The 25,422-nt window shown below is 42.4% G+C and overlaps 2 protein-coding genes across 3 annotated transcripts in view; both read left to right on the forward strand.

Moving 5' to 3' along the window:
• Positions 1-17,495, forward strand: part of kif4 (kinesin family member 4) — a 26,702-nt gene extending 9,207 nt beyond the window's left edge. The window contains exons 16-30 of the mRNA XM_021591174.3: positions 37-140; positions 340-484; positions 720-830; positions 972-1,055; positions 1,744-1,857; positions 2,172-2,327; positions 4,054-4,151; positions 11,279-11,408; positions 11,631-11,915; positions 12,163-12,240; positions 14,125-14,226; positions 14,382-14,549; positions 14,692-14,817; positions 14,949-15,068; positions 16,860-17,495. Coding sequence (XP_021446849.1) covers positions 37-140; positions 340-484; positions 720-830; positions 972-1,055; positions 1,744-1,857; positions 2,172-2,327; positions 4,054-4,151; positions 11,279-11,408; positions 11,631-11,915; positions 12,163-12,240; positions 14,125-14,226; positions 14,382-14,549; positions 14,692-14,817; positions 14,949-15,068; positions 16,860-17,018 — 1,980 coding nt within the window. The 3' untranslated portion in view covers positions 17,019-17,495. The remainder of the gene's footprint in view (positions 1-36; positions 141-339; positions 485-719; positions 831-971; positions 1,056-1,743; positions 1,858-2,171; positions 2,328-4,053; positions 4,152-11,278; positions 11,409-11,630; positions 11,916-12,162; positions 12,241-14,124; positions 14,227-14,381; positions 14,550-14,691; positions 14,818-14,948; positions 15,069-16,859) is intronic.
• Positions 17,496-20,383: 2,888 nt separating this feature from the next.
• LOC110509945 (nuclear protein AMMECR1) overlaps positions 20,384-25,422 on the forward strand; it is a 33,827-nt gene continuing 28,788 nt past the window's right edge. Inside the window, exon 1 of one of the 2 annotated variants that reach the window (XM_021591173.3) lies at positions 20,384-22,394. In XM_021591173.3, coding sequence (XP_021446848.1) covers positions 21,949-22,394 — 446 coding nt within the window. In that variant the 5' untranslated portion in view covers positions 20,384-21,948. The remainder of the gene's footprint in view (positions 22,395-25,422) is intronic. The other variant, XR_016493260.1, reaches the window with a different exon arrangement.

Below are 25,422 nucleotides of genomic sequence, written 5' to 3' on the forward strand. Positions count from 1 at the left end.
TTTAATCTGAACTCCTCATTAACGGTTCCCCTCTAGAATAACATCAAGAGCCTGCAGACATCAGTGGGCTCTCTGCAGAAGGAAAAGGAGGACCTCATCCAGGCTCTCCAATCTGCCAAGAAGGATGTCAATCAGGCTAAGTAAGACTTAACTATTTTAATAGCATCTTTATGTTCAGGCTGTGTAGTCATTTGATATGATGGTTAGCTGTCACAAGAGTTTCCCTCTGACAGCCACGAGCTTGGTGTGTAACAGAATTTTACGTTTAGTATAAGCATTTCTCTGCAGTAGAATGGAATCATCAATCTCATTTCCTTCTGTCTTTCTCCCTCTCTCCAGGCTGAGTGAGCAACGGAGAAAGCGTCTGCAAGAGCTGGAGGCTCAGATCACAGACATGAAGAAGAAGCTCCAGGAGCAGTCCAAACTCCTCAAGGTCAAAGAGTCCTCTGTTCGCAGCGTGGCCAAGCTCAACCATGAGATCCAGGTATGACAGTGTGCTTTCCTCTGGTGTGTCACTGTCATGACACTGTGGGTGTACTGTGAGCTGTGGATATACTAGTTACTCTGAACTAATGGGCACTGTTTTTCAGGACAATGAGAGGTTTTCAGTCTGGATCTCATCGGTCAATGGGCTTTTGAAATGAAATGGTTGAATGTGACCTAATGATGGTACGAGGTTGTTGATGGCTTCTCTGATTGTCTGCTCTCTTTCCCTGTAGGCTATGAAGACTCAGCGTGTACAGCTGATGAGGCAGATGAAGGAGGACTCTGAGAAGTTCAGAGTGTGGAAGAACAAGAAGGACAAGGAGGTGCTTCAGCTCAAGGAGAAGGTGTGTGAGTGACGTGTTGTGTGACTCTAGTAGACTCACCAGTCCATAGATAAGGCACACTGTTCACTACTTTCATTTCCATGTGGTTTAGATGATTGATTTCGTTTTTCTTTCAATAACAATACATTTCTCACCTCTCAGGACCGTAAACGTCAGTTTCAGATGGTGAAGCTTGAGAGTGACTTCCAGAAGCAAGCTAATGTCTTGCGTCGTAAAACTGAGGAGGTGAGGCCTAGGTCTATTCAGTGGTGTAAAGTACTTAAGTAAAACATTTTGAAAGTACTACTTAAGGAGTTTTTTGGGGTATCTGTACTTCACTATTCATACTTTTGACAACTTTTTTATTTTTTACTTCACTACATTCCTAAAGAAAATGTTACTTTTTACTCCATGCATTTTCCCTGGCATCCAAAAGTACTCATTACATTTTGAATGCTTAGCAGGACAGGAAAATGGTCTAATTCACACACTTATCAAGAGCACATGCCTGGTCATCTACTGCCTCTTATGTGGCAGACTCGATAAACGCATGCTTTGTTTGTAAATTATGCCTGAGTGTTGGAGCATGCTCCTGGCTATCTGTAAATTAAAAAAACAAGAAAATAGTGCTATCTGGTTTGCTTAATAAGGATTTTGAAATGATTTATACTTTTACTTTTGATACTTAAGTATGTTTTAGCAATTACATTTACTTATGATACTTAAGTATATTTAAAACCAAATACTTTTACTCAAGTATGATTTTACTGGGTGACTTTCTATGAAGGTATCTTTTACTCAAGTATGACAATTGGATACTTTTTCAACCACTGGGCCTAATCGACCAGGAAAACATTTTGTGTCAATTCTTTAATTGTTGTTAGCTGGAACTGTGGTGAGCGGTAGTTCTAACTCTACAGGTGTTCTCCTTCAGGCCGCAGCAGCCAATAAGCGTCTGAAGGATGCCCTACAGAAGAGGAGTGAGGTGGCAGAGAAACGAAAGGATATCCATTACAGAGGGATGGAGGGAGCAGCCGGGAGAGTGAAGGTACTGTGAATTATTTGATCAGCGATTTTTTTGTGAGGGGTCCTGGTTTGCAAGAAAGGAACTGATTGCCATAATGTGTTATGTGAATGTGCATGCTGTGGTCTAAGTGATTGTGTGTGTGATTTAAATGTGCTGCCTAGGGTTGTGAAATTTCAATAAATTCCATGTTTTTCAAAAATCCCGGTTGTATGATTTGCGGAATAAGGAGGTAAACCAGGGAATTTATTGAAAGGTCCTGTAATTTTGAATCTCTAGTACTGTCACTGTGTATGAAGGACTGAGTAATGTATGCTGTTACCTGAATCTGTGGGCAGACCTGGCTCCTGAACGAAGTGGAGGTGCTGGTGAGCACAGGGGAGGCACGGCGCCACCTGCAGGACCTGCTGGAGGACAGGAAGATCCTGGCAGAGGAGATCTCCCAACTTAAACAACAGATGGAGGCAGGGGAGCGGCCTGCTGCCAAAGTCAGGGTAAGTGGAGTCCTTGTCTTTAAAAGATCAATGACAATCTGAGCTTTTACTAAATGAGTAATCAGTGGAAATTTCCACTGCTAGGCTACATGAGGAAATTATGCTTCTCTGTTTTTCTACAGGAGTTAGTTCAAGGGTAATGGAAACACTAGGCTTTAGAACACCAGCTGACTAAATCGCCAGATTGGCAATGTTGCATCACTGGCAGGATTTCCAAAAACTGTCTCAAAGACCATGAACTCTGTGTTGAGCAAATTTAGCTAATGTCTAACCATATATGAAAACATGATACATAGTTTAAAAACTGAGAAACAGCCATTTCCAATGATATGACATATAATGGCACCACATGAATCAAATGGTAATCGGTCAAGAAATACCTGTGGAAAATCTATGCTTTTTTCCCCCTAAACAAATGCTATTTACGTAACTTCCTAATGACGATGGAGGAAAAACTGAGCATGTTAACTATTCCTTGTTTTACAAGGATTGAAAATCTAAATAGTAAATCAGAATACTAATACCTTTTATTGTGAATGAGTCACAGCTGTTTTGGTGAACGTGGCATTTTTCTTACATTCTACGGAATGTTCTGTTATCAGAAACCTATCTGGATTGTATATTAACTACATATCTGCACCAAAACATTACAAGTGCATTTGATTTTTACACATGATAAGGAAAGACACCCACGTAATATTAATAAATCAAGAACATTATTTAAATAACTTTATTGAGGGGAATACTACATCTCATTCAAACCTGAAAACAAAATGCAAGTTACATCTCAAATTGGAATTACAAAAAAAGATTAAGGCATACATTTTAACCCCCTTCGAAGAGTCAAAATGGGAACACATTTGAAAGCATACAGGGGGGGTGACTAGTGACACTGAGCTACTGGGTGAAGATTAGGAGTACCTTTACTAATGCCGCCTGGTAGTCAGCCTGAGCTGACTACCAGCCTAATTATTTTTAGGAATCATAGATAAACAGATACCTAATGAAATATCTAGCTAACTAATGATTATATGGGTATCATACTTTTTACTGGTAAAATATCAGTCCTGCTGCAGCCCTCTTGTGGGTGGCTGGCTATCAACTACTGTAGAATCAGGCTCTAGACAGTTTTTATTTTAGCTCTTAGCTATACCAATGACAAATACTCTTCAAATTGATAATATGAGCATTTGATTTTGTACAGTTATCAAAGACAACGTTTAATGTAAAAAAGACAAGAGAAGTGCTAAATCCAGTAGATGGCTGGCTCGCTGCCTTGCCTTGTTTTGGCTGACTGATTTAAAAGGAAATCTGAAAAAATACTATAGTTACCAACATAAAAACAAATTGAATACAGTTTCTTACCTTAATGTAGCTCAATGACAAAGCTGTCAAAGTTATGAGAACCTTTTCAGGTCAAGTGGAGGCGAGGTGCCTCCTCGTGGCAGCATTCACTTTCAGTCCCCTGCCAAAACTCACAATTTGCTCAATCCTGCCAATGACACATCAGCGTCAGTTGTTTCTATGGCAATTCAAGATGCCGCTACCCATACCTCCTAATAATCGTTCAATATCAAAACCCTAAAAACAGAGATGTTAAATGCATATGTTTAGTATTAGTGGACAGAATACATCTCTTTGCTTAGCTTTACTTCCTGAAATGTTTCCATTCCCCCTTTAACAGTTTTTACTGTGTTTCCTCTCCCCTCTCGCTCTACTCCCACAGCGTCGGACCCTCATCATCTCAGAGCTGGAGAGTCAGGGAGAGCTGGAGGCGTCTCTCAGCAAACAGGTGGACAATCTGGGGACAGAAATAAACCTCAGGTGAGTCTGACTAGTTCAAAACTTACTTACTACCTCCTGCAGCTGAGGGATTCCTTCTAACCTAAACATTGACCTATATTACCTCCTGCAGCTGAGGGATTCCTTCTAACCTAAACATTGACCTATATTACCTCCTGCAGCTGAGGGATTCCTTCTAACCTAAACATTGACCTATATTACCTCCCGCAGCTGAGGGATTCCTTCTGACCTAAACATTGACCTATATTACCTCCTGCAGCTGAGGGATTCCTTCTGACCTAAACATTGACCTATATTACCTCCCGCAGCTGAGGGATTCCTTCTGACCTAAACATTGACCTATATTACCTCCTGCAGCTGAGGGATTCCTTCTAACCTAAACATTGACCTATATTACCTCCTGCAGCTGAGGGATTCCTTCTGACCTAAACATTGACCTATATTACCTCCCGCAGCTGAGGGATTCCTTCTGACCTAAACATTGACCTATATTACCTCCTGCAGCTGAGGGATTCCTTCTAACCTAAACATTGACCTATATTACCTCCTGCAGCTGAGGGATTCCTTCTAACCTAAACATTGACCTATATTACCTCCTGCAGCTGAGGGATTCCTTCTGACCTAAACATTGACCTATATTACCTCCCGCAGCTGAGGGATTCCTTCTGACCTAAACATTGACCTATATTACCTCCCGCAGCTGAGGGATTCCTTCTGACCTAAACATTGACCTATATTACCTCCCGCAGCTGAGGGATTCCTTCTAACCTAAACATTGACCTATATTACCTCCTGCAGCTGAGGGATTCCTTCTAACCTAAACATTGACCTATATTACCTCCCGCAGCTGAGGGATTCCTTCTAACCTAAACATTGACCTATATTACCTCCCGCAGCTGAGGGATTCCTTCTGACCTAAACATTGACCTATATTACCTCCTGCAGCTGAGGGATTCCTTCTAACCTAAACATTGACCTATATTACCTCCTGCAGCTGAGGGATTCCTTCTGACCTAAACATTGACCTATATTACCTCCCGCAGCTGAGGGATTCCTTCTATCCAAACACTAAACATTGACCTCACCTTCTAATGCATTTGATTTTATTACATGACTCTACTGATGTGAAAGGCATCCACATAATTTGTCTTTCAGTTGCATTGCATTGCTATCCATTTTTGCACTGTCATTGTGAATTCCTGGCCTACCTCCCCTTGGCTTGCCTGGAGAAATGTTGATGTCATAGTGAGGCTTTGCTCCAAAGCTTTTCACACCTTCCAAAGCATACGCCTTCCCCATCTGTTCTTTTGTTAATTCCTGTTGATAGGATATTGTGACGGCTGCCAGACGCAAGTCCTTAGAACAGGGTAATGATATATGTGAGGAAGTATTTAAATTTGGGCAGGTAAATCAAACTTTATTTGTGTAGACCCTACTGTGAAGTAACTTATGAGCCCTTATCCAACAGTGCAGTTCAAGAAGAGTTAAGAAAATATTTACCATATAAACTAAAGTAAAAAATAATAAAAGTTACACAATAAAATAACAATTACGAGGCTATATAGAGGGGGTACTGGTACCGAGTCAATGTGCGGGGGTACATGTTAGTCGAGGTCAATTGTACATGTAGGCAAGGGTGAAGTGACTATGCATAGATGATAAACAGTGAGTAGTGTAGAAGCAGTGTAACAACAAAGGGGGGTCAATGTATATAGTCTGTGGCCATTTTAATAATTGTTCAAGCAGTCTTATGGCTTGGGGGTAGTAGCTGTTTAGAAGCCTCTTGGACCTAGACTTGGCGCTCCGGTAGCGAACAGTCTATGACTTGAGTCTTTGACCATTTTTTGTTCCCAGTGATATACTGGGCCGTACCCACTACCCCCTGTAGTGACCCCCTGCAGTGATGCAACAAGTCAGGATGCTCTCGAAGGTGCATCTGTAGAACATTTTGAGGATCTGGGAACCCATGCCAAATCTTTTCAATCTTCTGAGGGGGGAAAAGGTGTTGACGTGACGGTCTTGGTGTGTTTGGACCATGATAGTTCGTTGGTGATGTGGACACCATGGAACTTGAAGATCTCAACCTGCTCCATTTCAGCCCTGTTGATCTTAATGGCGGCCTGTTCGGCCCGCCTTTTCCTGTAGTCCCCAATCAGCTCCTTTGTCTTGTTCACATTGAGGGAGAGGTTGTTGTCCTTGGCACCACACTGCCAGGTCTCTGACCACCTCCCTATAGGCTGTCTCATCGCTGTCGGTGATCAGGCCTACCACTGTTGTGTCGTCAGCAAATTTAATGATGGTGTTGGAGTCGTGTCTGGCCACGCAGTCGTGTGTAAACAGGGAGTACAGGAAGGGGCTGAGTACACACCCCTGAGGGGCCCCTGTGTTGAGGATCAGCGTGGCAGATGTGTTGTTGCCTACCCTTACCACCTGGGGGTGGCCGTCAGGATGTCCAGGATCTAGTTGCAGAGGAAGGTATTTAGTCCCAGGGTCCTTAGCTTAGTGATTAGCTTCGTGGGCACTATGGTGTTGAACGCTGAGCTGTAGTCAATGAACAGCATTCTCACATAGGTGTTCTTTTTGTCCAGGTGGGAAAGGGCAGTGTGGAGTGTGATTGAGATTACGTCATCTGTGGATCTTTTGGGACGGTATTTCAAATTGGAGTGGGTGTAGGGCAGGGGTGTCAAAGTCAAATGGACGGAGGGCCAAATAAAAAAATCAGCTACAAGACGAGGGCCGGACTGTTCGAATGTTCATTGAAAAATTTTTAAATGACGCATATAGTCTAGTGAACCTAATTGAACCTACTGAAAACCTAACAAATATATTACAATATGATCAGATAAATAAAGCAATATTTTCTTATGGCTCTGTCAGTAATCTTTAATTTTCAACAGACACAAAAGACAAATTTCCTTTATATAAATATCCCCATAACATGAACATTAAATGAAAGAAACCGGTATTCAAGGCACCATCAGTAGACTATATTTTCTATTTTAGCAAAAGTGGGCTAAATTTACTTCAAAGAAAAAACAATAATAGCAATTTTCTATCATCCACTCAACTGAAATATTTTTAAAATATAATTGGATTGAAATACAAAAAAATAAAGTGCAAAAATCTATTAATCAAAAACAACACTTTGTTTAAGGAGAAGTAACATGCAGTGAAAACAAATATTAAATTTTAACTTTTAAACTTGAACTGAGTAAAAACTCTAAATATGTGATTGCACAGTAATGTTCACTTGTTTGAGGTTGAGGGTGATACTTGGTGGTGTCCCATCTTTTCCACAAGTTCATCAATGTTCGGGGTAAGGCTCTGAGCTGAAGAAATCCTCAGAATTGAGTGGAGGTGTTCAGCAGTAAGTCGACTTCTGTGTGATGTTTTGTTCAGGTTCATCAAAGAAAACAGTTGTTCACACAGGTATGTGCTGCCAAACATAGACAACGTTTGAGCAGCCTGGATGCGCAGCTGGGGCATTGTGCCGGGGAGGAAACGGGCGAACTCCGCAGCACCCACTGCCGCATATTTTGCCCTCAGTGCATCATTGCATTGGAGGTCAATCAACTCCATTTGGAGGTTTGGTGGTGAGCTTTCCACGTCAACAGCAAATGGGTTACCGAGCAGTTCCAACCTGCTTTTTTGTGCTTCAAAGTCAGCAAATCGGCGTCGAAAGTCAGCGGCAAGCATACCTATTTTATCAGCCAACTGTGTGCTCGGGAACGCACTGGTAGAGAGCTTCTCTTTCATGGTCTGGCAGCTGGGAAAGTGGCTCAAATTTTCTTTCCGCATCTGCGTCTCCCACAGAGTCAGTTTGGTTTTAAATGCCTTCACTGTACTGTACATATCAGAGATGACACGATCCCGACCCTGCAGCTGCAAGTTTATTGCATTCAGATGACTCGTAATGTCACACAGAAAAGCCATTTCACACAGAAACATTTCGTCTCGGAGTTGTGTTGTGTCTTTCCCTTTGCTGTCCAAGAACAGACAAATCTCCTCACGAAGCTCGAAACATCTTTGAAGCACCTTTCCCTGGCTTAGCCATCGCACCTCTGTGTGATAAGGCAAATCACCATGCTCCGTTTCTAACTCCGTCAGAAATGCCTTGAACTGGCGGTGATTCAAACCTTTGGCTCTGATAAAGTTAACTGTGCGCGTGATGATGCTCATTACATGCTCCATTTTCAAGGCTTTACCGCACAACGCTTCCTGGTGTATGATACAATGATAAGCTGTCAGCTCACCTGTCGCGTTTTCCTCTTGCATCTTTTCCCGTATCTTCGCCACCAGTCCGCTCCTGTGTCCACACATCGCAGGTGCTCCGTCGGTTGTCAAACCCACGAGTTTTTCCCAAGGCAGCTCCATCTCATTTACACATCTTGACACCTCTTCATACAAATCATGCCCCGTAGTTGTGCCATGCATAGGACGTAAAGCCAAAAACTCCTCTGTCACGCTTAGGTTGGAGTCCACTCCGCGGATGAAAATTGACAACTGGGCAATGTCAGAAATGTCGGTGCTCTCATCCACAGCCAAGGAATATGCAATAAAATCTTTTCCCTTTTTCACAAGCTGCTCTTTTAGATTGATGGACAACTGGTCTACTCTCTCGGCAATGGTGTTTCTGCTCAGACTCACATTTAAAAAGAGTTGCCTTTTTTCTGGGCAAACTTCGTCACAAACTTTAATCATGCAGTTTTTGATGAAATCCCCCTCCGTAAATGGCCGGGCTGATTTAGCGATCTCTTCTGCCAAAATAAAACTGGCCTTGACAGCAGCCTGGCCTTGTGATTTGGCTTTTTTGAACAGAGCCTGTCGAGATTTGAGGCCTCGTTTTAATTCCTCTGCCTTTTGTAGCCTTTGTTCCATGTCCATATTCTTGTTTTTGTCCGCGTGTTTCGTTTCATAATGTCGTCTCAGATTATACTCTTTCAGTACCGCCACACTTTCTCCACACAGAAGACACACAGGTTTTCCAGCTACCTTCGTGAACATATACTCCGACTCCCACCTTGTTTGAAACCCCCGGTTCTCAGTATCCACCTTCCGTTTTGCCATTTTTGATGGGTATCTGAAAGTTAATTTTACTGTGATGCTGACGACTGCTGTGCCAATAAATATTGAAATGAAGCAGCCTACTGCTCGGTGCGTCACCTTTGCATTGTGGGAAATGTAGTATTGGTGCGTGTAAAAGATCTGCGGGCTGCCGGCTTGCTGCGGGCCGGTTCTAATAATAAATCAAGATCATCCCAGGGGCCGTAAAAAACCTTCTTGCGGGCCGGATGTGGCCCGCGGGCCTTGACTCTGACATATGTGGTGTAGGGTATCCAGGAGGATGCTGTTGATGTGAGCCATGACCAGCCTTTCAAATCAATGTTATTCAATTATTGCACCCACACTGCTCGCGCGCGGCAACGAGCGTCTGCGATGCTACAGGCTAATTTCTATCTCTGACGCAGATCGCTCTGCAAGTCCTGCCTCTCCCATCTCCTCATTGGTTTATAGAAGCAGGTACCCACGTGCCATCTCCTCGTTGGTTGTACCCATGTGGGTGAGTGAAAGACGAACGGGGTCAGTGGCGGTAATGTACCTAATTTATGAAAGTTGCCAATCTCAATATAAAGTCAAGAAAAGGCCTGAAGGAAGAGAGATGACTAGAAACGATTCGGTTGACCCTTTTATGTGTGGATTAATTGGCGGCGTTGAGGACCTTGTGCATTTCAGGTAAAATAACAACTCAGTGTTTATCCCAGGACAAATTAGCTAGCAACAGCAAGCTAACTAGCTGAATTGCCATAAATGTTTAATGCTTTTCGACCTGTCCCCAAATTAATATAATTGGTTCAGGGTTTGTTTTGATATTTTAACCTGCATGTCGTGATCGCGTTTGGTGTGGGGGGACAAAATAAATGTATGCACGATGGCTCTTGCGCGCAGCTGGTTTGGGTTCCGTGTGACTCACATCTGCCGCCGAGAGTGTTATCACACAGTCATCCAAAACAGCTGGTGCTCTCATGCATGCTTCCGTGTTGCTTTCCTCGAAGTGAGCATAAAAGGCATTTAGCTCGTCTGGTAGGCTTGCGTCACTGGGCAGCTCGCGTCTGGGTTTCCCTTTGTATTCTGTAATAGTTTTCAAGCCCTGCCACATCCGACGAGCGTCAGAGCCGGTGTAGTTGGATTCATTCTTAATCCTGTATTGACGGTTTGCCTGTTTTGATTGTTTGTCTGAGGGCATTGCAGGATTTATTTTAAGCGTCAGGATTAGTGTCCCACTCCTTGAAATCGGCAGCTCTAGCCATTATCTCAATGCAGATGTTGCCTGTAATCCATGGCTTCTGGTTGGGATATGTACGTACGGTCACTGGGGATGATGTTGTCGATGAAGTGGATGACTGAGGTGGTATACTCCTCAATGCCATTGGATGAATCCTGGAACATATTCCAGTCTGTGCTAGCAAAACAGTCCTGTAGCATCCGCGTCATCTGATCACTTCCGTATTGAGCCAGTTAATGGTACTTCCTGCTTTAGTTTTTGCTTGTAAGCAGGAATTGGGATGATAGAAATATGGTCAGATTTGCTAAATGGGGGGCAGGGGAGAGCTTTGTATGCATCTCTGTGTGGAGTAAAGGTGGTCTAGAGGAGCTTTTATTTTTTTGTTTATTTATTTTTTATATATTTTGTGGTTGCACATGCTGGTAGAAATTAGATCAAATGGATTTAAGTTTGCCTGCATTAAAGTACCTGGCCACTAGAAGTGCCACTTCTGGATGAGCAGTTTCTTCTTTGTTTATGGCCTTATAAAGTTGTTTGAGTGCGATCTTAGTGCCAGCATCGGTCTGTGGTGGTAAATAGATGGCTACGAATAGTATAGATGAGAACTCTCTTGTTAGATAGTGTGGTCTACAGCTTATCATAAGATACTCTACCTCAGGCGAGCAATACCTTGAGACTTCTTTAATATTAGACATCGCGCACCAGCTGTTATTGACAAATAGACACACACCCCCACCCCTCGTCTTACCAGACGCAGCTTCTCTGTTCTATCGGTGCATGAAAAATCCCTCCAGCTCATTCATGTGTATGTATGTATTTGTATAGACAAACATTCACATGTAATGTCCTATGGTTTTCCTCCTAGGAGTGCCCAGATAGCTGACCTACAACAGAAGGTTCTGGATGCAGACAATGAGGGGCGCTTGAAGCAACGCTGGGACAACATCACTACTATGGTGGAGGCTAAGTGTGCCCTCAAGGTCCTCATGTCAGAGGTAAGACATGAGCTTATTTGCGTATTGTTGAACTGCAAGCTTATTAGTCTCAAAAGTTTTCAATGTCTTGAAAATAATGTTATTCTTAGCCTATTAGCCTACCTTGTAAGCTAATGTTTATTGACAAAATACATGGCAACCCAAAATTTCATTTGACTATTTAGTATTTTAGAAGATGCTCTTATTCAGAGCAACTTACAATAAATATCAACACCTCCACAGCTGGTGTCTGCCAAAACGACCAGTTCTAAGCTGGAGAGCGAGCTAAAGCAGGAGAAAAGCAACGTGCTGGACCTTCAGAAGACTCTGTGTGATGAGAGGAAGCTGATGTCTACCATGGACATGGAGCACCAGCACCGCCTGGTGGAGCTGGAGCAGATGCACCAGGAGAAGGTCCTGTACCTCCTGGGTCAGCTGCAGAGCGAGGAGAGCAAGTCAGTGGAGAAAGAACAGGAGGAGGAGACTTCAAAAAGAGAGAGGGAGCTTCTGCAGCGCCTCAAGTTCCAGGTCTGTCACACTGTCCTCTCAACTACTGTGCACAATAACATTCTGGCGGAATGTTCTTCAGGGTCATACAGTTAGGTCTATTTATGTGCTTATGGACTTGTTTCTGCTATTAATCCTCATTATCCAAGCAGGTTGATTTGACTTCAAGTTCCACTCAGTGTTGTGTTTTAGACATCTCTATCAAAGACTAATCAGGTTGAATATAGGTATTCTAACCCCCCTCCTAATTCAATGCCTGTTTCTACAGGAGGATGAGATTGAAAAGATGCGGGAATTGAATGAGCAAAACCAGAGGCTGATGGATGAAAATGAACAATACAAACAGGTAAATGCCCAGATGAGCCTGTACAAGGACAATAGAACACTTTAAAGTATCTACAAGAACAAAGGTCTGCAGTAGAGTTGGGTGGTATCCAGATTGTCATACAGTCATACTGTTTCTGTACCATACTGGAGTATACGGTATTACCGGAAGTGCACATAAAACAATTTAGGTACTTGGGATCTTGATCCAGTTAGCAAACCAAATGCATTGCTGTAGCCCTGAGCTGGATATAATTTATTTCACATCTTAGATTTCTTATAGTTATACTTACACACTCACAGGCCAGATATTAGGTATTGGTATTGTGTGTCTATCTTTATTTGCTTTTCATGTTTCCCCCACAGGTCCCTCTGCTGGGATCTCTTAATTGGGCCTTTACTGACTGAATTTGTAATTATGCCCACCCGTGAAGTCTTGTTGTGACATTGATTGCCATTGCATTGCATGCTGAGGAAGGGCTCATACCTGACATGTTCGTACGGCAATACAAATGTCCATTTACTTTTGTTTACCGGAGTGCTGTCCTATTACTGTTCTTTTCATGATATACAAGGATCCACACCTGATTTTTAAGTTTATATAAGGTGGAGTACAGCACGTTTGTTTACACAACCCCGTTCATGAAAATGGATGAGTCACGTGGCCGTGGTTTGCTATATAAAGCAGTCATCGAGGCATTCAGTTACTGTTCGATCGAACGTTAGAATGTGCAAAACGTGTGACCTAAGCGACTTTGAGCGTGGTATGATGGTCGGTGCCATGTGCCGGATCCAGTATCTCAGAAACAACCTCCTGGGATTTTCACGCACCACAGTGTCGAGGGTTTCCCCAGAATGGAGCGACAAGCACAAACCATCCAGTCAGGAGCAGTCCTGTGGGAACAGCTTTTTGATGAGAGCAGTCGAAGGAAAATGGCAAGAATTGTGCACGCTAAAAGGCAGGCCATAAACAGACAAATAACAGTGGTGTGCAGAACGTCATCTTGGAACACACAACTCGTCTATCCTTGTCACGGATGGGCTATTGCCACACCAGGTTCCACTCCTATCAGCTAAAAACAAGAAGAAGCAGCTCCAGTGGGCAGGCGATCATCAACACTGGACAATTTAGGAGTGGAAAATCTATGCCTGGTCAGAAAAACCCCAGTTCGTGTTGCGTCATGCGAATGGCATAGTCAGGATTTGGCGTAAGCAACATGAGTCCATGGACCTATCCTGACTGGTGTAAACAGTACGGGCTGGTGTCAGTGGCGTACCGGCGTCCAATCTTTTTATTTTTTATTACTTGACTAGGTAGTTCAATTAAGAACAAATTCTTATTTACAATGATGGCCTACCCCAGCCAAACCCTAACCTGGACGAAGCTGGGCTAATTGTGCGCCACCCTATGGGACTCCCAATCATGGCCGGTTGTGATACAGACTGGAATCGAACCAGGGTCTGTAGTGATGCCTCTAGCACTGAGATGCAGTGCCTTAGACTGCTGCGCCACTAGGGAGCCCAATCTGCAGTAACTGCGTGATGCAGTTGCGTCAGCATGAACCAACATCCATGTGGAACGTGTCCAACCTGTAGAACCCATGGCCTGAAGAATTCAGGTAGCACGCAGCCCCCGCAATGCGTGGGTGCCCCCAACCCCAAATGTTTATTTTCTTTAAATAATGTAAGGTATTTAAAATTATACCGTCAGTATTTCAAAATACCTCGGTATAAACGGTATATCAACAAAACCTAATCTTACATGTACCCTAATATTATTTAATGTAATTTGGAAAGTTTCTCACACCCTAGGTGCTAAAAGCACAGGTTATTACAATTCTAAACATTTATGTCTAGTATTTGTTGAAACTGTCCATATCAAGCAACTTTTGCTCTGTGTTTTCAGAAACTAACACTGCTCCAGTTGGCCAGTGGGAAAAAGATCAACAACCTACTGCCAACATCCACTCAGTCCCCAGATGACTCCTTTGAGTACATCCCGCGTAAGGTAAGCCACTGGCACACTTCCTCACCAGTCTGTTTGATATCCAACTGTTATAGTGGAAATTTCCCCCGTTCGAGTCTAGGGGGAAATGACCCTGACTTAGACCAGCGCTAAGAGATTGCACCATCTCACGGCTGGTGTTTTTTTACCTCCTGCAGCCTAAAGGCCGGCGTTTCACTACAGCCAGGGCTCCCCTGAAGATGGCCATTGACATGGAGGAGCTAGAGTCTCCCTCAGAGTCAGAGGAGGTTGAGTGGTGCCCTGAGAAGAATGAGAGTGGCCGTAACAGAAAGAGCTCCAACGTCAAAAAACCCAAGGCTACAGGGGTGAGAACATAGACGTAATGTATAGGAAATCATTTAGTGAGACCGGGGCAACACTGTTAGTTGTTTAGAGATGATCAGATCAATATTCTTATGTATTTGTAGTGTTAAATGAGTTTTCACATCTGTATGCCTCTTCCTTCAGTGTGCCTGTAAGGGTCGCTGTGGCAACAGGCTGTGCCGGTGCCGTAAGGGAAAGATGAGCTGTGGGGAGAACTGCCAGTGTGACCATGAGAAGTGTCGCAACATGGACAACCAGATGTCCAGTATAGTAAGTTAAAATTGTCCATCTGTTGTCAGATATCTGTATACCATAGGCTCCCTACATTCACTAGTGGGAGAATATTTCATTGTTTGTGCAGTTTATTTTTCTTAATCATTTTCCTCTCTTCCTAAAATCAGGACTCCAGTGAGGTCACCGACGATGGGTCCAAAGATTTAGTTTCTATTCCTCAAGACCCCACAGCCATTAGCCCTGGTGACGCCACGTTCTTTAAACCACCTTGTGTCACTCCCACCAAGGTAGGCTCCTCTATACCAATAACGCAACAGGGTGGTGACATACAGTGCCTTGCGAAAGTATTCGGCCCCCTTGAACTTTGCAATCTTTCGCCACATTTCAGGCTTCAAACATAAAGATATAAAACTGTATTTTTTTGTGAAGAATCAACAACAAGTGGGACACAATTATGAAGTAGAACGACATTTATTGGATATTTCAAACCTTTTTAACAAATCAAAAACTGAAAAATTGGGCGTGCAAAATTATTCAGCCCCCTTAAGTTAATACTTTGTAGCGCCACCTTTTGCTGCGATTACAGCTGTAAGTCGCTTGGGGTATGTCTCTATCAGTTTTGCACATCGAGAGACTGACATTTTTTCCCATTCCTCCTTGCAAAACAGCTCGAGCTCAGTGAGGTTGGATGGAGAGCATTTGTGAACAGCAGTTTTCAGTTCTTTCCACAGATTCTCGATTGGATTCAGGTCTGGACTTTGACTTGGCCATTCTAACACCTGGATATGTTTATTTTTGAACCATTCCATTGTAGATTTTGCTTTATGTTTTGGATCATTGTCTTGTTGGAAGACCAATCTCCGTTCCAGTCTCAGGTCGTTTGCAGACTCCATCAGGTTTTCTTCCAGAATGGTCCTGTATTTGGCTCCATCCATCTTCCCATCAATTTTAACCATCTTCCCTGTCCCTGCTGAAGAAAAGCAGGCCCAAACCATGATGCTGCCACCACCATGTTTGACAGTGGGGATGGTGTGTTCAGCTGTGTTGCTTTTACGCCAAACATAACGTTTTGCATTGTTGCCAAAAAGTTCAATTTTGGTTTCATCTGACCAGAGCACCTTCTTCCACATGTTTGGTGTGTCTCCCAGGTGGCTTGTGGCAAACTTTAAACGACACTTTTTATGGATATCTTTAAGAAATGGCTTTCTTCTTGCCACTCTTCCATAAAGGCCAGATTTGTGCAATATACGACTGATTGTTGTCCTATGGACAGAGTCTCCCACCTCAGCTGTAGATCTCTGCAGTTCATCCAGAGTGATCATGGGCCTCGTGGCTGCATCTCTGATCAGTCTTCTCCTTGTATGAGTTGAAAGTTCAGAGGGACGGCCAGGTCTTGGTAGATTTACAGTGGTCTGATACTCCTTCCATTTCAATATTATCGCTTGCACAGTGCTCCTTGGGATGTTTAAAGCTTGGGAAATCTTTTTGTATCCAAATCCGGCTTTAAACTTCTTCACAACAGTATATCGGACCTGCCTGGTGTGTTCCTTGTTCTTCATGATGCTCTCTGCGCTTTTAACGGACCTCTGAGACTATCACAGTGCAGGTGCATTTATACGGAGACTTGATTACACACAGGTGGATTGTATTTATCATCATTAGTCATTTAGGTCAACATTGGATCATTCAGAGATCCTCACTGAACTTCTGGAGAGAGTTTGCTGCACTGAAAGTAAAGGGGCTGAATAATTTTGCACGCCCAATTTTTCAGTTTATGATTTGTTAAAAAAGTTTGAAATATCCAATAAATGTCGTCCTACTTCATAATTGTGTCCCACTTGTTGTTGATTCTTCACAAAAAAATACAGTTTTATATCTTTATGTTTGAAGCCTGAAATGTGGCAAAAGGTCGCAAAGTTCAAGGGGGCCGAATACTTTCGCAAGGCACTGTATCCGTAACAGACTCATCGCACATCACTTTCTTTTGCACAAAACTGCATCTTAGGTGGGTATTGGGGTTTTCAGATCATGTCCTTATTGTACTGAAAAGACTATCTTCCTTGCTGTGTTCTTTATAGCTTGTGAGGAAGAGTGTCTCTGTCGAGGAGGAGGAAGAGGAAGATGAGGAGGATGAAGAAAGGAACACAGCCAGCGTCTTGAAGAAGAAAAAACGGGTCCTTACTAGCTTCCAGAACAGCTTTTTCTCTGGATGTACGCCCATCAGGGAAGAGTCTTAAGGTGGGAAAGGCATGCTAGTATAGACAAGACATGCGAGATCTTAGCCTCTGCTATAGGATAGTCCTTTTATCTCTTTGTTTTTTCAGTGTTTTGTTGGTCATTTTTCAATGTCTTTTAAATGTTCTCATTTACGTTCCTTGTAATAAAGTGTAGCAATTGATTCTAAATGAGACATCACTCTTTTATCGGTCTAAATCTTAGAGGGCACAGAAATTCACTTACTGTGAACTGCCGTAAATGGCCTAATTATGAGGGCTAAAATACATTTAACAAGACTATTTTTAATTAGACAATCATACTAGGGAATTATTTGTCACTTGAAATATAAACGTTTAATAGTTGAATGTAACTGATTTTCTATCAATAGAAATTGATCATTTTTTAATATACATTTTTTTTGTTATCATAAATGAATAATTAATTATTTAAATTTTCTGTGGAAGATTGGAACAAATAAACATAGTTAATAAATCAAACTTTCTTAACTTGTAGTTGTCTAACAAAAAACCTCTGACAAATCAAATGATCACCCAGTTTTGCAACGATGTTGTTAGCATTCCCATTGAAGACTATTGCAGTGTTTACACTCCGCTCCCAACCTTTTTTAATGCTTCAGTCCAGAGACAACATGACATCCACTCTGAGTCTGAACTGCTGCCATTTTAAGTCTCAATCAAAGCAGTGACTATATAGAGGGGAAAAACCTTGATACCGAAGTGACCTTTTTTTGTAGCAGGTTAGGAGACCGCGGTTAAGGGAAATGCCCTCCTAACCTGCTACGAGAATCACTTTTGTTTCGAAGTAGTGTGAAAAGATTGTCCCATATAAAGGCAGCATAGGCCCAAATTAAAAATGGTAGTGAGTCTGAGCGAGCACTTTGAAACCAAATACCTTTTGCTGAAATTGATAATGGCCCAGGGTGGTTTGGATGGTATGAAGTTTGGAAAATTTTAAGTTGAGACAAAAAAGGACTCATCCTAGGAATGTGGAGAATGCTGACTTCCAATTGGAATGGGAATGACAATGCTGAGGGGAGAATCATTTTAAATGTTTCAATACCTAAAAATGCTGAACCTGTGTCTCCTGTGACTGTCACAGTTTTGAGTTACGTTGATGACATACGACATAAATATGCTTCTGGGAGATGGCCAGTTTTGGCCACTTAAATCAAGTTTTTAGCTAAAAAGAAAGTGTTCCAGGAAAACAATCGTCAGGAATTCGGCTACAAATTTGTTTCAATTTAGGAAATGTGTTCAAGTATTCCCAGGAATAAAAGAGATGTGATTGTGTCTCCATGTAATCAAGGTATGAAATTATTGTTATTTTCAAATGCACTTTCTCGTTGGGCTTAGTTGTGGTCAATTTGCTGGGTACAAATTATTATAATTATGTTCTGGCCCCAAACCGTCCTCTCTGATACAAATCGGCCCGCGGCTGAGTCTAGTTGCCCCAGCCCTGCTCGAAATATTGAGAAATGCGGCAGCAGCCTGTGCACAGAAGAATGTAGCTGTCAAGTGAAAGGAATGCTGATGGCACACATTTTCAAACTGCTCTTGTCATATTGTGTGGGTGTGCATGTTCATGGTGTGATGCTCAGCCTAATGTGAATAGCAAGTAGAACTTTGCTATTAATTGTATTTATCATTTTTAAAAGACAAGTATGCTTTTTTTAAAATTACGTAGAGTGCATATAGAAAGACCACCCTTCTCAAACTTTTCATATCAAACATAGAATATATCTTTAAGCATGGTCAAGTTAATAATTATGCTGTTGATGTATTAAATGGCCTGTGCTATCCAGAATCCTTGGAACGTCCCTACCCCGTTGAAATTTAAAATGGTGGTTAGGGTTTAGCACTGACATGTATAAAACCACCCAGACACATCAAAGATGCAGTCGTCCTTCTGAACTGAGCTGCAGGATAGGAAGGGAACTACTTGGGGATGTCACCATGAGGCCATTGGTGATTTTAAAATAGCTCCAGAGTTCAGTGGCCATCTGCCCGGTAGTTGAAACCAGGATTTATCTGTGAAGAGCACACTTTAGTTTGCCAGTGGCCATTGAAGTTGAGCATTTGCCAACTGAAGTCATTTATGACTCCAAACTGCAGTCAGGTCAAGACGTACTGGATGTACTGCCAAATTCTCTAAAATGACATTGGAGGCAGCTTGATGGACATCGGGTGCTGTCACAGGAAGGCCAAAAAGATCACCTGTTGTATTTGACGCATATGACAAATAAAATTTGATTTGATGTCTCAATCAATTATTTTTTCTTGGACCAGGGATCGGAGTGAACGGTTGTCATATTGCTGAGTCTGCCTTTATTAAAGGACATGTAGCAAGTAGTTTGCTGCTCTTGCAAAGAACCATCTGCAATATACAGTAGTTCAAATGAAGATGGGCAACACACTGCAAAAGGTTTGAGCGCTTCAAGCTGATATTCATTCAGCTTAGCAGCTTAGAGGGCTCTGTATGTGTGTTCTCTCCAAACCTGCCTGATCTGATCTGCCTAGCTCAGCGCTGAGAAACCTCACTGTCATCCATTTTAAACCCTCACTTAGGGAGCAGCCAGTCATCTGCAGAGGTGTAAACATTGCCTGGCTACCCATCCACATCGCTACGGGCCAACTAATGTTTCTTCTCCACGATGAGTCTGGATTTTCCCCCCTCCTGATGATTTCTAGCACGTCAACACATTCTGACCTTTCAGATTGGTCCCAGAAACCGATGGGTTGGGCCAGAGCTGGCCTACATGATGATGTTAACTTTGATACTCTGATTGGTTAGATTTGTTAGAGGCGATCCAATTGCTGATGAATTTTTGTACCTCACCCCTCATTTTGAAGTCACACAAACGACTTATAGGATGGCAGTTTCAGGCTGAATGTACTGTATGTACCGATCCATATAACAGTGTAATTAAATTCAGAGTGAGTCCTCAGGCAAGTGTAAACCTACACTTTTAGTGCAAGCATCTCATGTTCTGACCTTGGTATCACTCCCTCACTTACAGTACAAATATGAAAGATCATAAGAGAAGTGTCTTTGGTTTTGTGAGCTTACTGTTGCCATCTTTTGGGTAAATGATTAGGATAGGAAACTTTCCCAATATAAAGCTGATTCGTCCTTGTACTGCCGACCTCACTTGGGATGTGAACCCTCGTTCGTAACAACGACAACACTACTTAAGGTTTCAGGGGTGTTGATGTCATTGTATGATCATGGCTAGAGCTCATTAGATAACTAGTTTACATCTACACCCCAACAACTGGCAGAGCCCACCATGTGATCTGAGTTATGCCACCACGAACGATGGTTCCCAGTTGGTCCGTTATAGCCTAAAACCAGGCAGGTACTGTATGTTGATGTACCACCTAGGTTACACAAATTAATACAATGTACATGCCTGTGTAACAGCAATATAATACAAGTTTACATTTCGGTTGGTAACTTGAACAGCATGGACCAATCAATATTTTCAGTAGCCTATATTGGTATTTTGATAGCCTAATATCGTGAGGAATCGAATCCAATTTTCAAGTCTGCTATTCCTAAATCCCTCGCGCGGCCAGTCGATTCTGGAGAGCAGCTGATCACCTGCAACAAGAGGGCGGACGGCACATTTTACGACTGCAACGAAAAGGATTTGAAGGGATGCATGTTTGCTTTCTCTAAGTGAAGTCGGATACAAATTGTCTAAAGGAGCACAATTAGTAAATGAGAAATTGCATCGGCATCCTCACGCGGTTGAGGCCAAGTTGATTAGGAACCGAGGATAGCACAAGCAGCATTTTTTTCTGCGTAATTCGCAGCAAGAATTCAGATTTGACACGGACAGCATACGGTGAGACTACGCATTATGCGTAGGAATCGATCGCAAAACATTTCCTGGATCCTATTTCGGCGTTGAGAAGGTAAATACTGTCAGTGACTACAGATGATCACAGGTCCCCCCCTCCCCAACAGCACAGAGGCTATCAGGCAAATGGTAGCCGCTGTGAGTCGGGCGAAGAGCGAGAGACCAAACCCGGAAGATTTCGGACAGATGGAATAGAAAGAATGCTGCTCTCTCAAAATGCATCACAGTAGACGGATAAGCTGACCAAACAAATATACAGCAAACGTTCAGCGCTGATTATGACGCTGGGGTTTAAATAATATGTTTTAAACTGTCCGAGAACTGACAAAATGCATGTGCAAACTGATCAGCTGGATTGTTGAAATGACTTGGTCGGCGCTGACGCTGTCTGATGGCTCAAACTGCATAATAGCCAAATGGCATTTTATTTTGCGTCGACTTGACGTTTGGATCTCCAATATTGGATCAGTTGTCTAGCTAAAAGTTCGGATGAAAGTAAACAACTGGTGCAATGTTAAACTACATGGTCCGGAGCGTAATGTACTGTTCGTGCTGAAGCGTATGGGTCCTGCGTACTCAAGCTCCCGACTCCCACACAAAAAGGATTGTCTCTGTTGCGGGGGGTGCAGTGCAGTAGCTGTCACAGCTCCACATCTGGCTACTGACTGGATAGTTAACTAGCTAGCTGGCTAACTGTTTTTCCTCTTGGGAAGCTAGTGAGGTTGAATGAGTTTCTGCATCATTCGAGAGAAAGATTGCTTTGTGAAATCACCTCGGTGGTTATCGTGTTCCGAAGAAGGGACCTGTATTTTGGACAATATCTGAGATCAATCGAACAGTTTGAAGTGGTTCACAGCTGTCTTCTTAGCGAAAACACATAAGGACTTTGCGTAAGTCACGTATTTTTAAAGGCAAAGATAGGGTGACATTGCAGTCTCATCATATTGGAAATAACGTCGCCCGACAAAAAAAAAGTGAAAGTGGGGCATTGTCCGTCACACGTATTAACGCAGTGGGATTTGTACGTCTGGTCGGCGTTTCCCCCCACCCTTCCCTTGGTGACGGTGATGGGTCGGAAGCGGTGTGTCGGTGCAGATTGTTCCAAGATGGCGGCCGGGTGCTGCGGGGTGAAGAAGCAGAAGCTGTCGGGATCCCCCGGGTCGGGGGGTCCTGGCGGGGTGGGGGCGGGAAACGGAGTGGCAGGGACCGGACATTGTGGATCGGACTTGGGGATTGGTTCCTCCTCGACTGTGGCGGCAGGGAACATGAATCGAGTGAACGGCCTGGGGTGTCCTGGGGGTAGTAGTAGTAGCACCAACGCGTTGTCCCCAACCCCGGGAGGCTACAACTCAACTGGCCTCTCCCCGAATCTAAGCCCGGGATCTGGTTCGGGAAGTGGAGGCAGGAAGATGGTTGTTTCGGCGGAGATGTGCTGCTTCTGTTTCGACGTGCTTTATTGCCATCTGTATGGATACCAACCTCCCCGAACACCTAGGTTTACAAACGATTCCTAGTAAGTTTCGTCCTAATATTATGTTGTTAAGTAGTAGCTACTATTGCTAACGTTAATGACTGAATAAGCAATGTTATCGACTGTGTAGTAAACGTTCTTACCTAACGTTAGCCAGCAAGTTACAGCAAGCAGATAACAAAACAATTGTAATGTAGTAGTGAAAATAAAAGTAAATTGGTTGAGCTGTGCAACTTTCGTAAATTAATATATTGCTGCTGCTACTTGGATAAAGTTTACTTTCACTGGGTGGTGTGGTGCTTACGTCTGCTAGCTAGCTCAACAAAGAAAAACAGTAGCTAGTTAGCATTAAAGGCTACGTTAGCTTGGTAGCCAGCAAGGGCGAGTTTCAACTTTACAGTTTAGAAAGTTTAGAAAACACCACACAATTGGTGTGTTACTTCGCGTGGTGTGTTTGTCTATTTTTTTCCTGTGTTGTGAAAATGACACGGCTTGATTATATTCCTTCATCCAAAGTCGAGATCTAGAATTTAACTAGCTGCCTTGTCTGTGTCAATCGACCATGACAGAGGACGGGTTCCCACTAGATTGGCCAGCGGCAAAGTCAAAATTGGCTGTATCGTATAAAACCAACATTTACCTTTTTGGTCTTAGTTCAAGGTTAGGGTTAGGCATACAGCTAGCAGTGTGTCTCATAAAGCCACATTACACATTGACTTGCTAGATGTGGCAACACCAAAGATGCTATTCGATACGCAAAAAAAATGTGAACCACATCGACGGAGTTATACCTGACAGGTATAATCGACGATACTGATCAGTGATGACACAGGGGCCTACGATTTAAAATACGATCTAGCCTGTGTTTCAGACAACTATAGACATACCTATTTGATGCAAGGACTATCCGTCTGTGAGATTGACTATACCTAACTACATTGCTTGTTTACAAAAACCGTAAGGATTAATTATAGAGACCCCCTCTAGTAATTTAATAGGATATGTCATAAACCCTCAAAGTTACAGAATTTATTCAAAATGGCAGCCATATTGGTCAGGGAGAAATCCAAACCAGTCTATTTGGAATGAACAGCAGAAGAGGTATAGTCCTGATTTTACCTTTGCAGGAAAATAAATGTAACTCATGTGATATGTACATTGTGTAATATAATTATTGTCATATGATTGTGTTTTGAGTTTATACACGTTATGGGTTTTATATGCGTTTTCTGTATAAATATCCTCTAAAAATATGTAAACAGACCATAAATGTAAAAAAATATGATTTATTGGAAAGCTGCAAATGATATTATATGATACAATATCAATACTTATTGCATTTACAACTCGTCTAAATCCTATCGTCAACTGATTTGACAGTGTATGGCTGTGGATTGACTACATTGTTTGAATGGAATGTTATATTGGCAGTTCATTTGAAAAATGTATGGAACCATTCCTCTAAAACTGTCTGGCTAGCTGACAACATACAGTGCAGATAAATTCTCCAAATGCATTTTTATTTTTTTTACACTGTTTTATCACAGCACTGGTAAGCCATGGTTGCTCAACTACCTGACCAACATGGCTGACCTTTGGCCATCATATGAAGTTTCACGTCCATTCTAGTATTCTTATTAGTAGCCTACCCCCATTCTAGTATTCTTATTTGTAGCCTACAACCTTCGTTTTGGTTTATGATAGTGTAATTTACAGTTGTCCTAAACTCAAGTCATAACTGACATTCTTCAAGAATCCATACAGCATTGAATGTAATAACCATTAAAAAGCTGGCCAGCTTCTACATATTGTTCATTTAAAGGGGGAGGTTTGTCCACAACACATTCATGACTAGAGACAATATTTTATGCAATATTAGGCCTACATTTACCAATGGCATAGTGTTAAAATCCCAATATGTGTATTTTCTGTTGGTAATGACGGTCTACACACTTAGTTAGGCATACATCATTACATCATCAGTTATTACAGCCAACCTAACAGCCAAAGTAGCTTTAGGGAGCTGTTGTCATGGTGGCCTTTCCTTGCTCACAGTAAACATTGGGATGATATTTTTAATGAGATGCCAATGTACTTTTCTCCTCTAAGGCTGTTAAAATGGTAATTGGCCATTGCACAGCTAGGTAACTGGGAAGCATTCTCTGCATGCTAGTGTGCAAGACCACATTTTAACAGATAGGCATGTCATTTACAAACCAAATATGGCTCTCAGCCACCTTTTTGTAGCATTGTTACTACCATATACATTTCACACGGACTCTGTCTATTCACACAAGTGTTTATTAGAAGAAAAAACCAATGTGGGGTACACACAAGTGTTAACTAGTATATTAGTGCTGTGCCTTCATTTCAAAGTAAAATCAACATCCTGTCCATTATTCTATATCAATGTAGATGTTTGAAACATTAATGGGAGGCCTGGAGACAAACTCTATTGATACCATTAATTTCAACATTGTTTTCTTCTTTATAGCAAATCCTGACAACATGCAGTCATTTCTTCCTTACTATATTTAACACACCATTTTTTCCAAATGTATAATAATTGCCTGCTTAAAACATACTTATGCGTCAAGGCATTTTGACATGTTTTATTTTGTTTAGGGACAATAACGTATGACTATCTTATAGATACAGAGTTTTGCCACCCGCCTTTATCATCATGCCTTTTGGAAATGGCCAGACGTTTGTTTCTATAGATATGTAAAGGAAAGGGTGCATATTTATATTTAACATATTTATCTCTTTGCAATCTCCCTTTTAGTTATTCAATTACAGGAGCAATTATGGTTAAGTGCCTTGCTCAAGGGAAATGTCGACAGGTTTTTCACCTAGTCGGCCCGGGGATTCAAACCAGCAACCTCTCAGTTACTGGCCCAACGCTCTTAACCACTAGGCTACCTGTCGCCCTGCTAGGCTACCTCACAAAAATGCATAAACCGGATCACACAAACTATATGCTTCCCATTTTGTTAATGTTGGAAAGAGGAAGAGTAGCGGTAGAGCCATTGATTGAGAGTTGGACACTTGATTCCAGGTCTCCGTTTAC

This window comes from Oncorhynchus mykiss, chromosome 29 (assembly GCF_057628025.1).
Source record: "Oncorhynchus mykiss isolate SJ-2025 chromosome 29, ASM5762802v1, whole genome shotgun sequence".
NCBI classification, from domain to species: domain Eukaryota; kingdom Metazoa; phylum Chordata; class Actinopteri; order Salmoniformes; family Salmonidae; genus Oncorhynchus; species Oncorhynchus mykiss.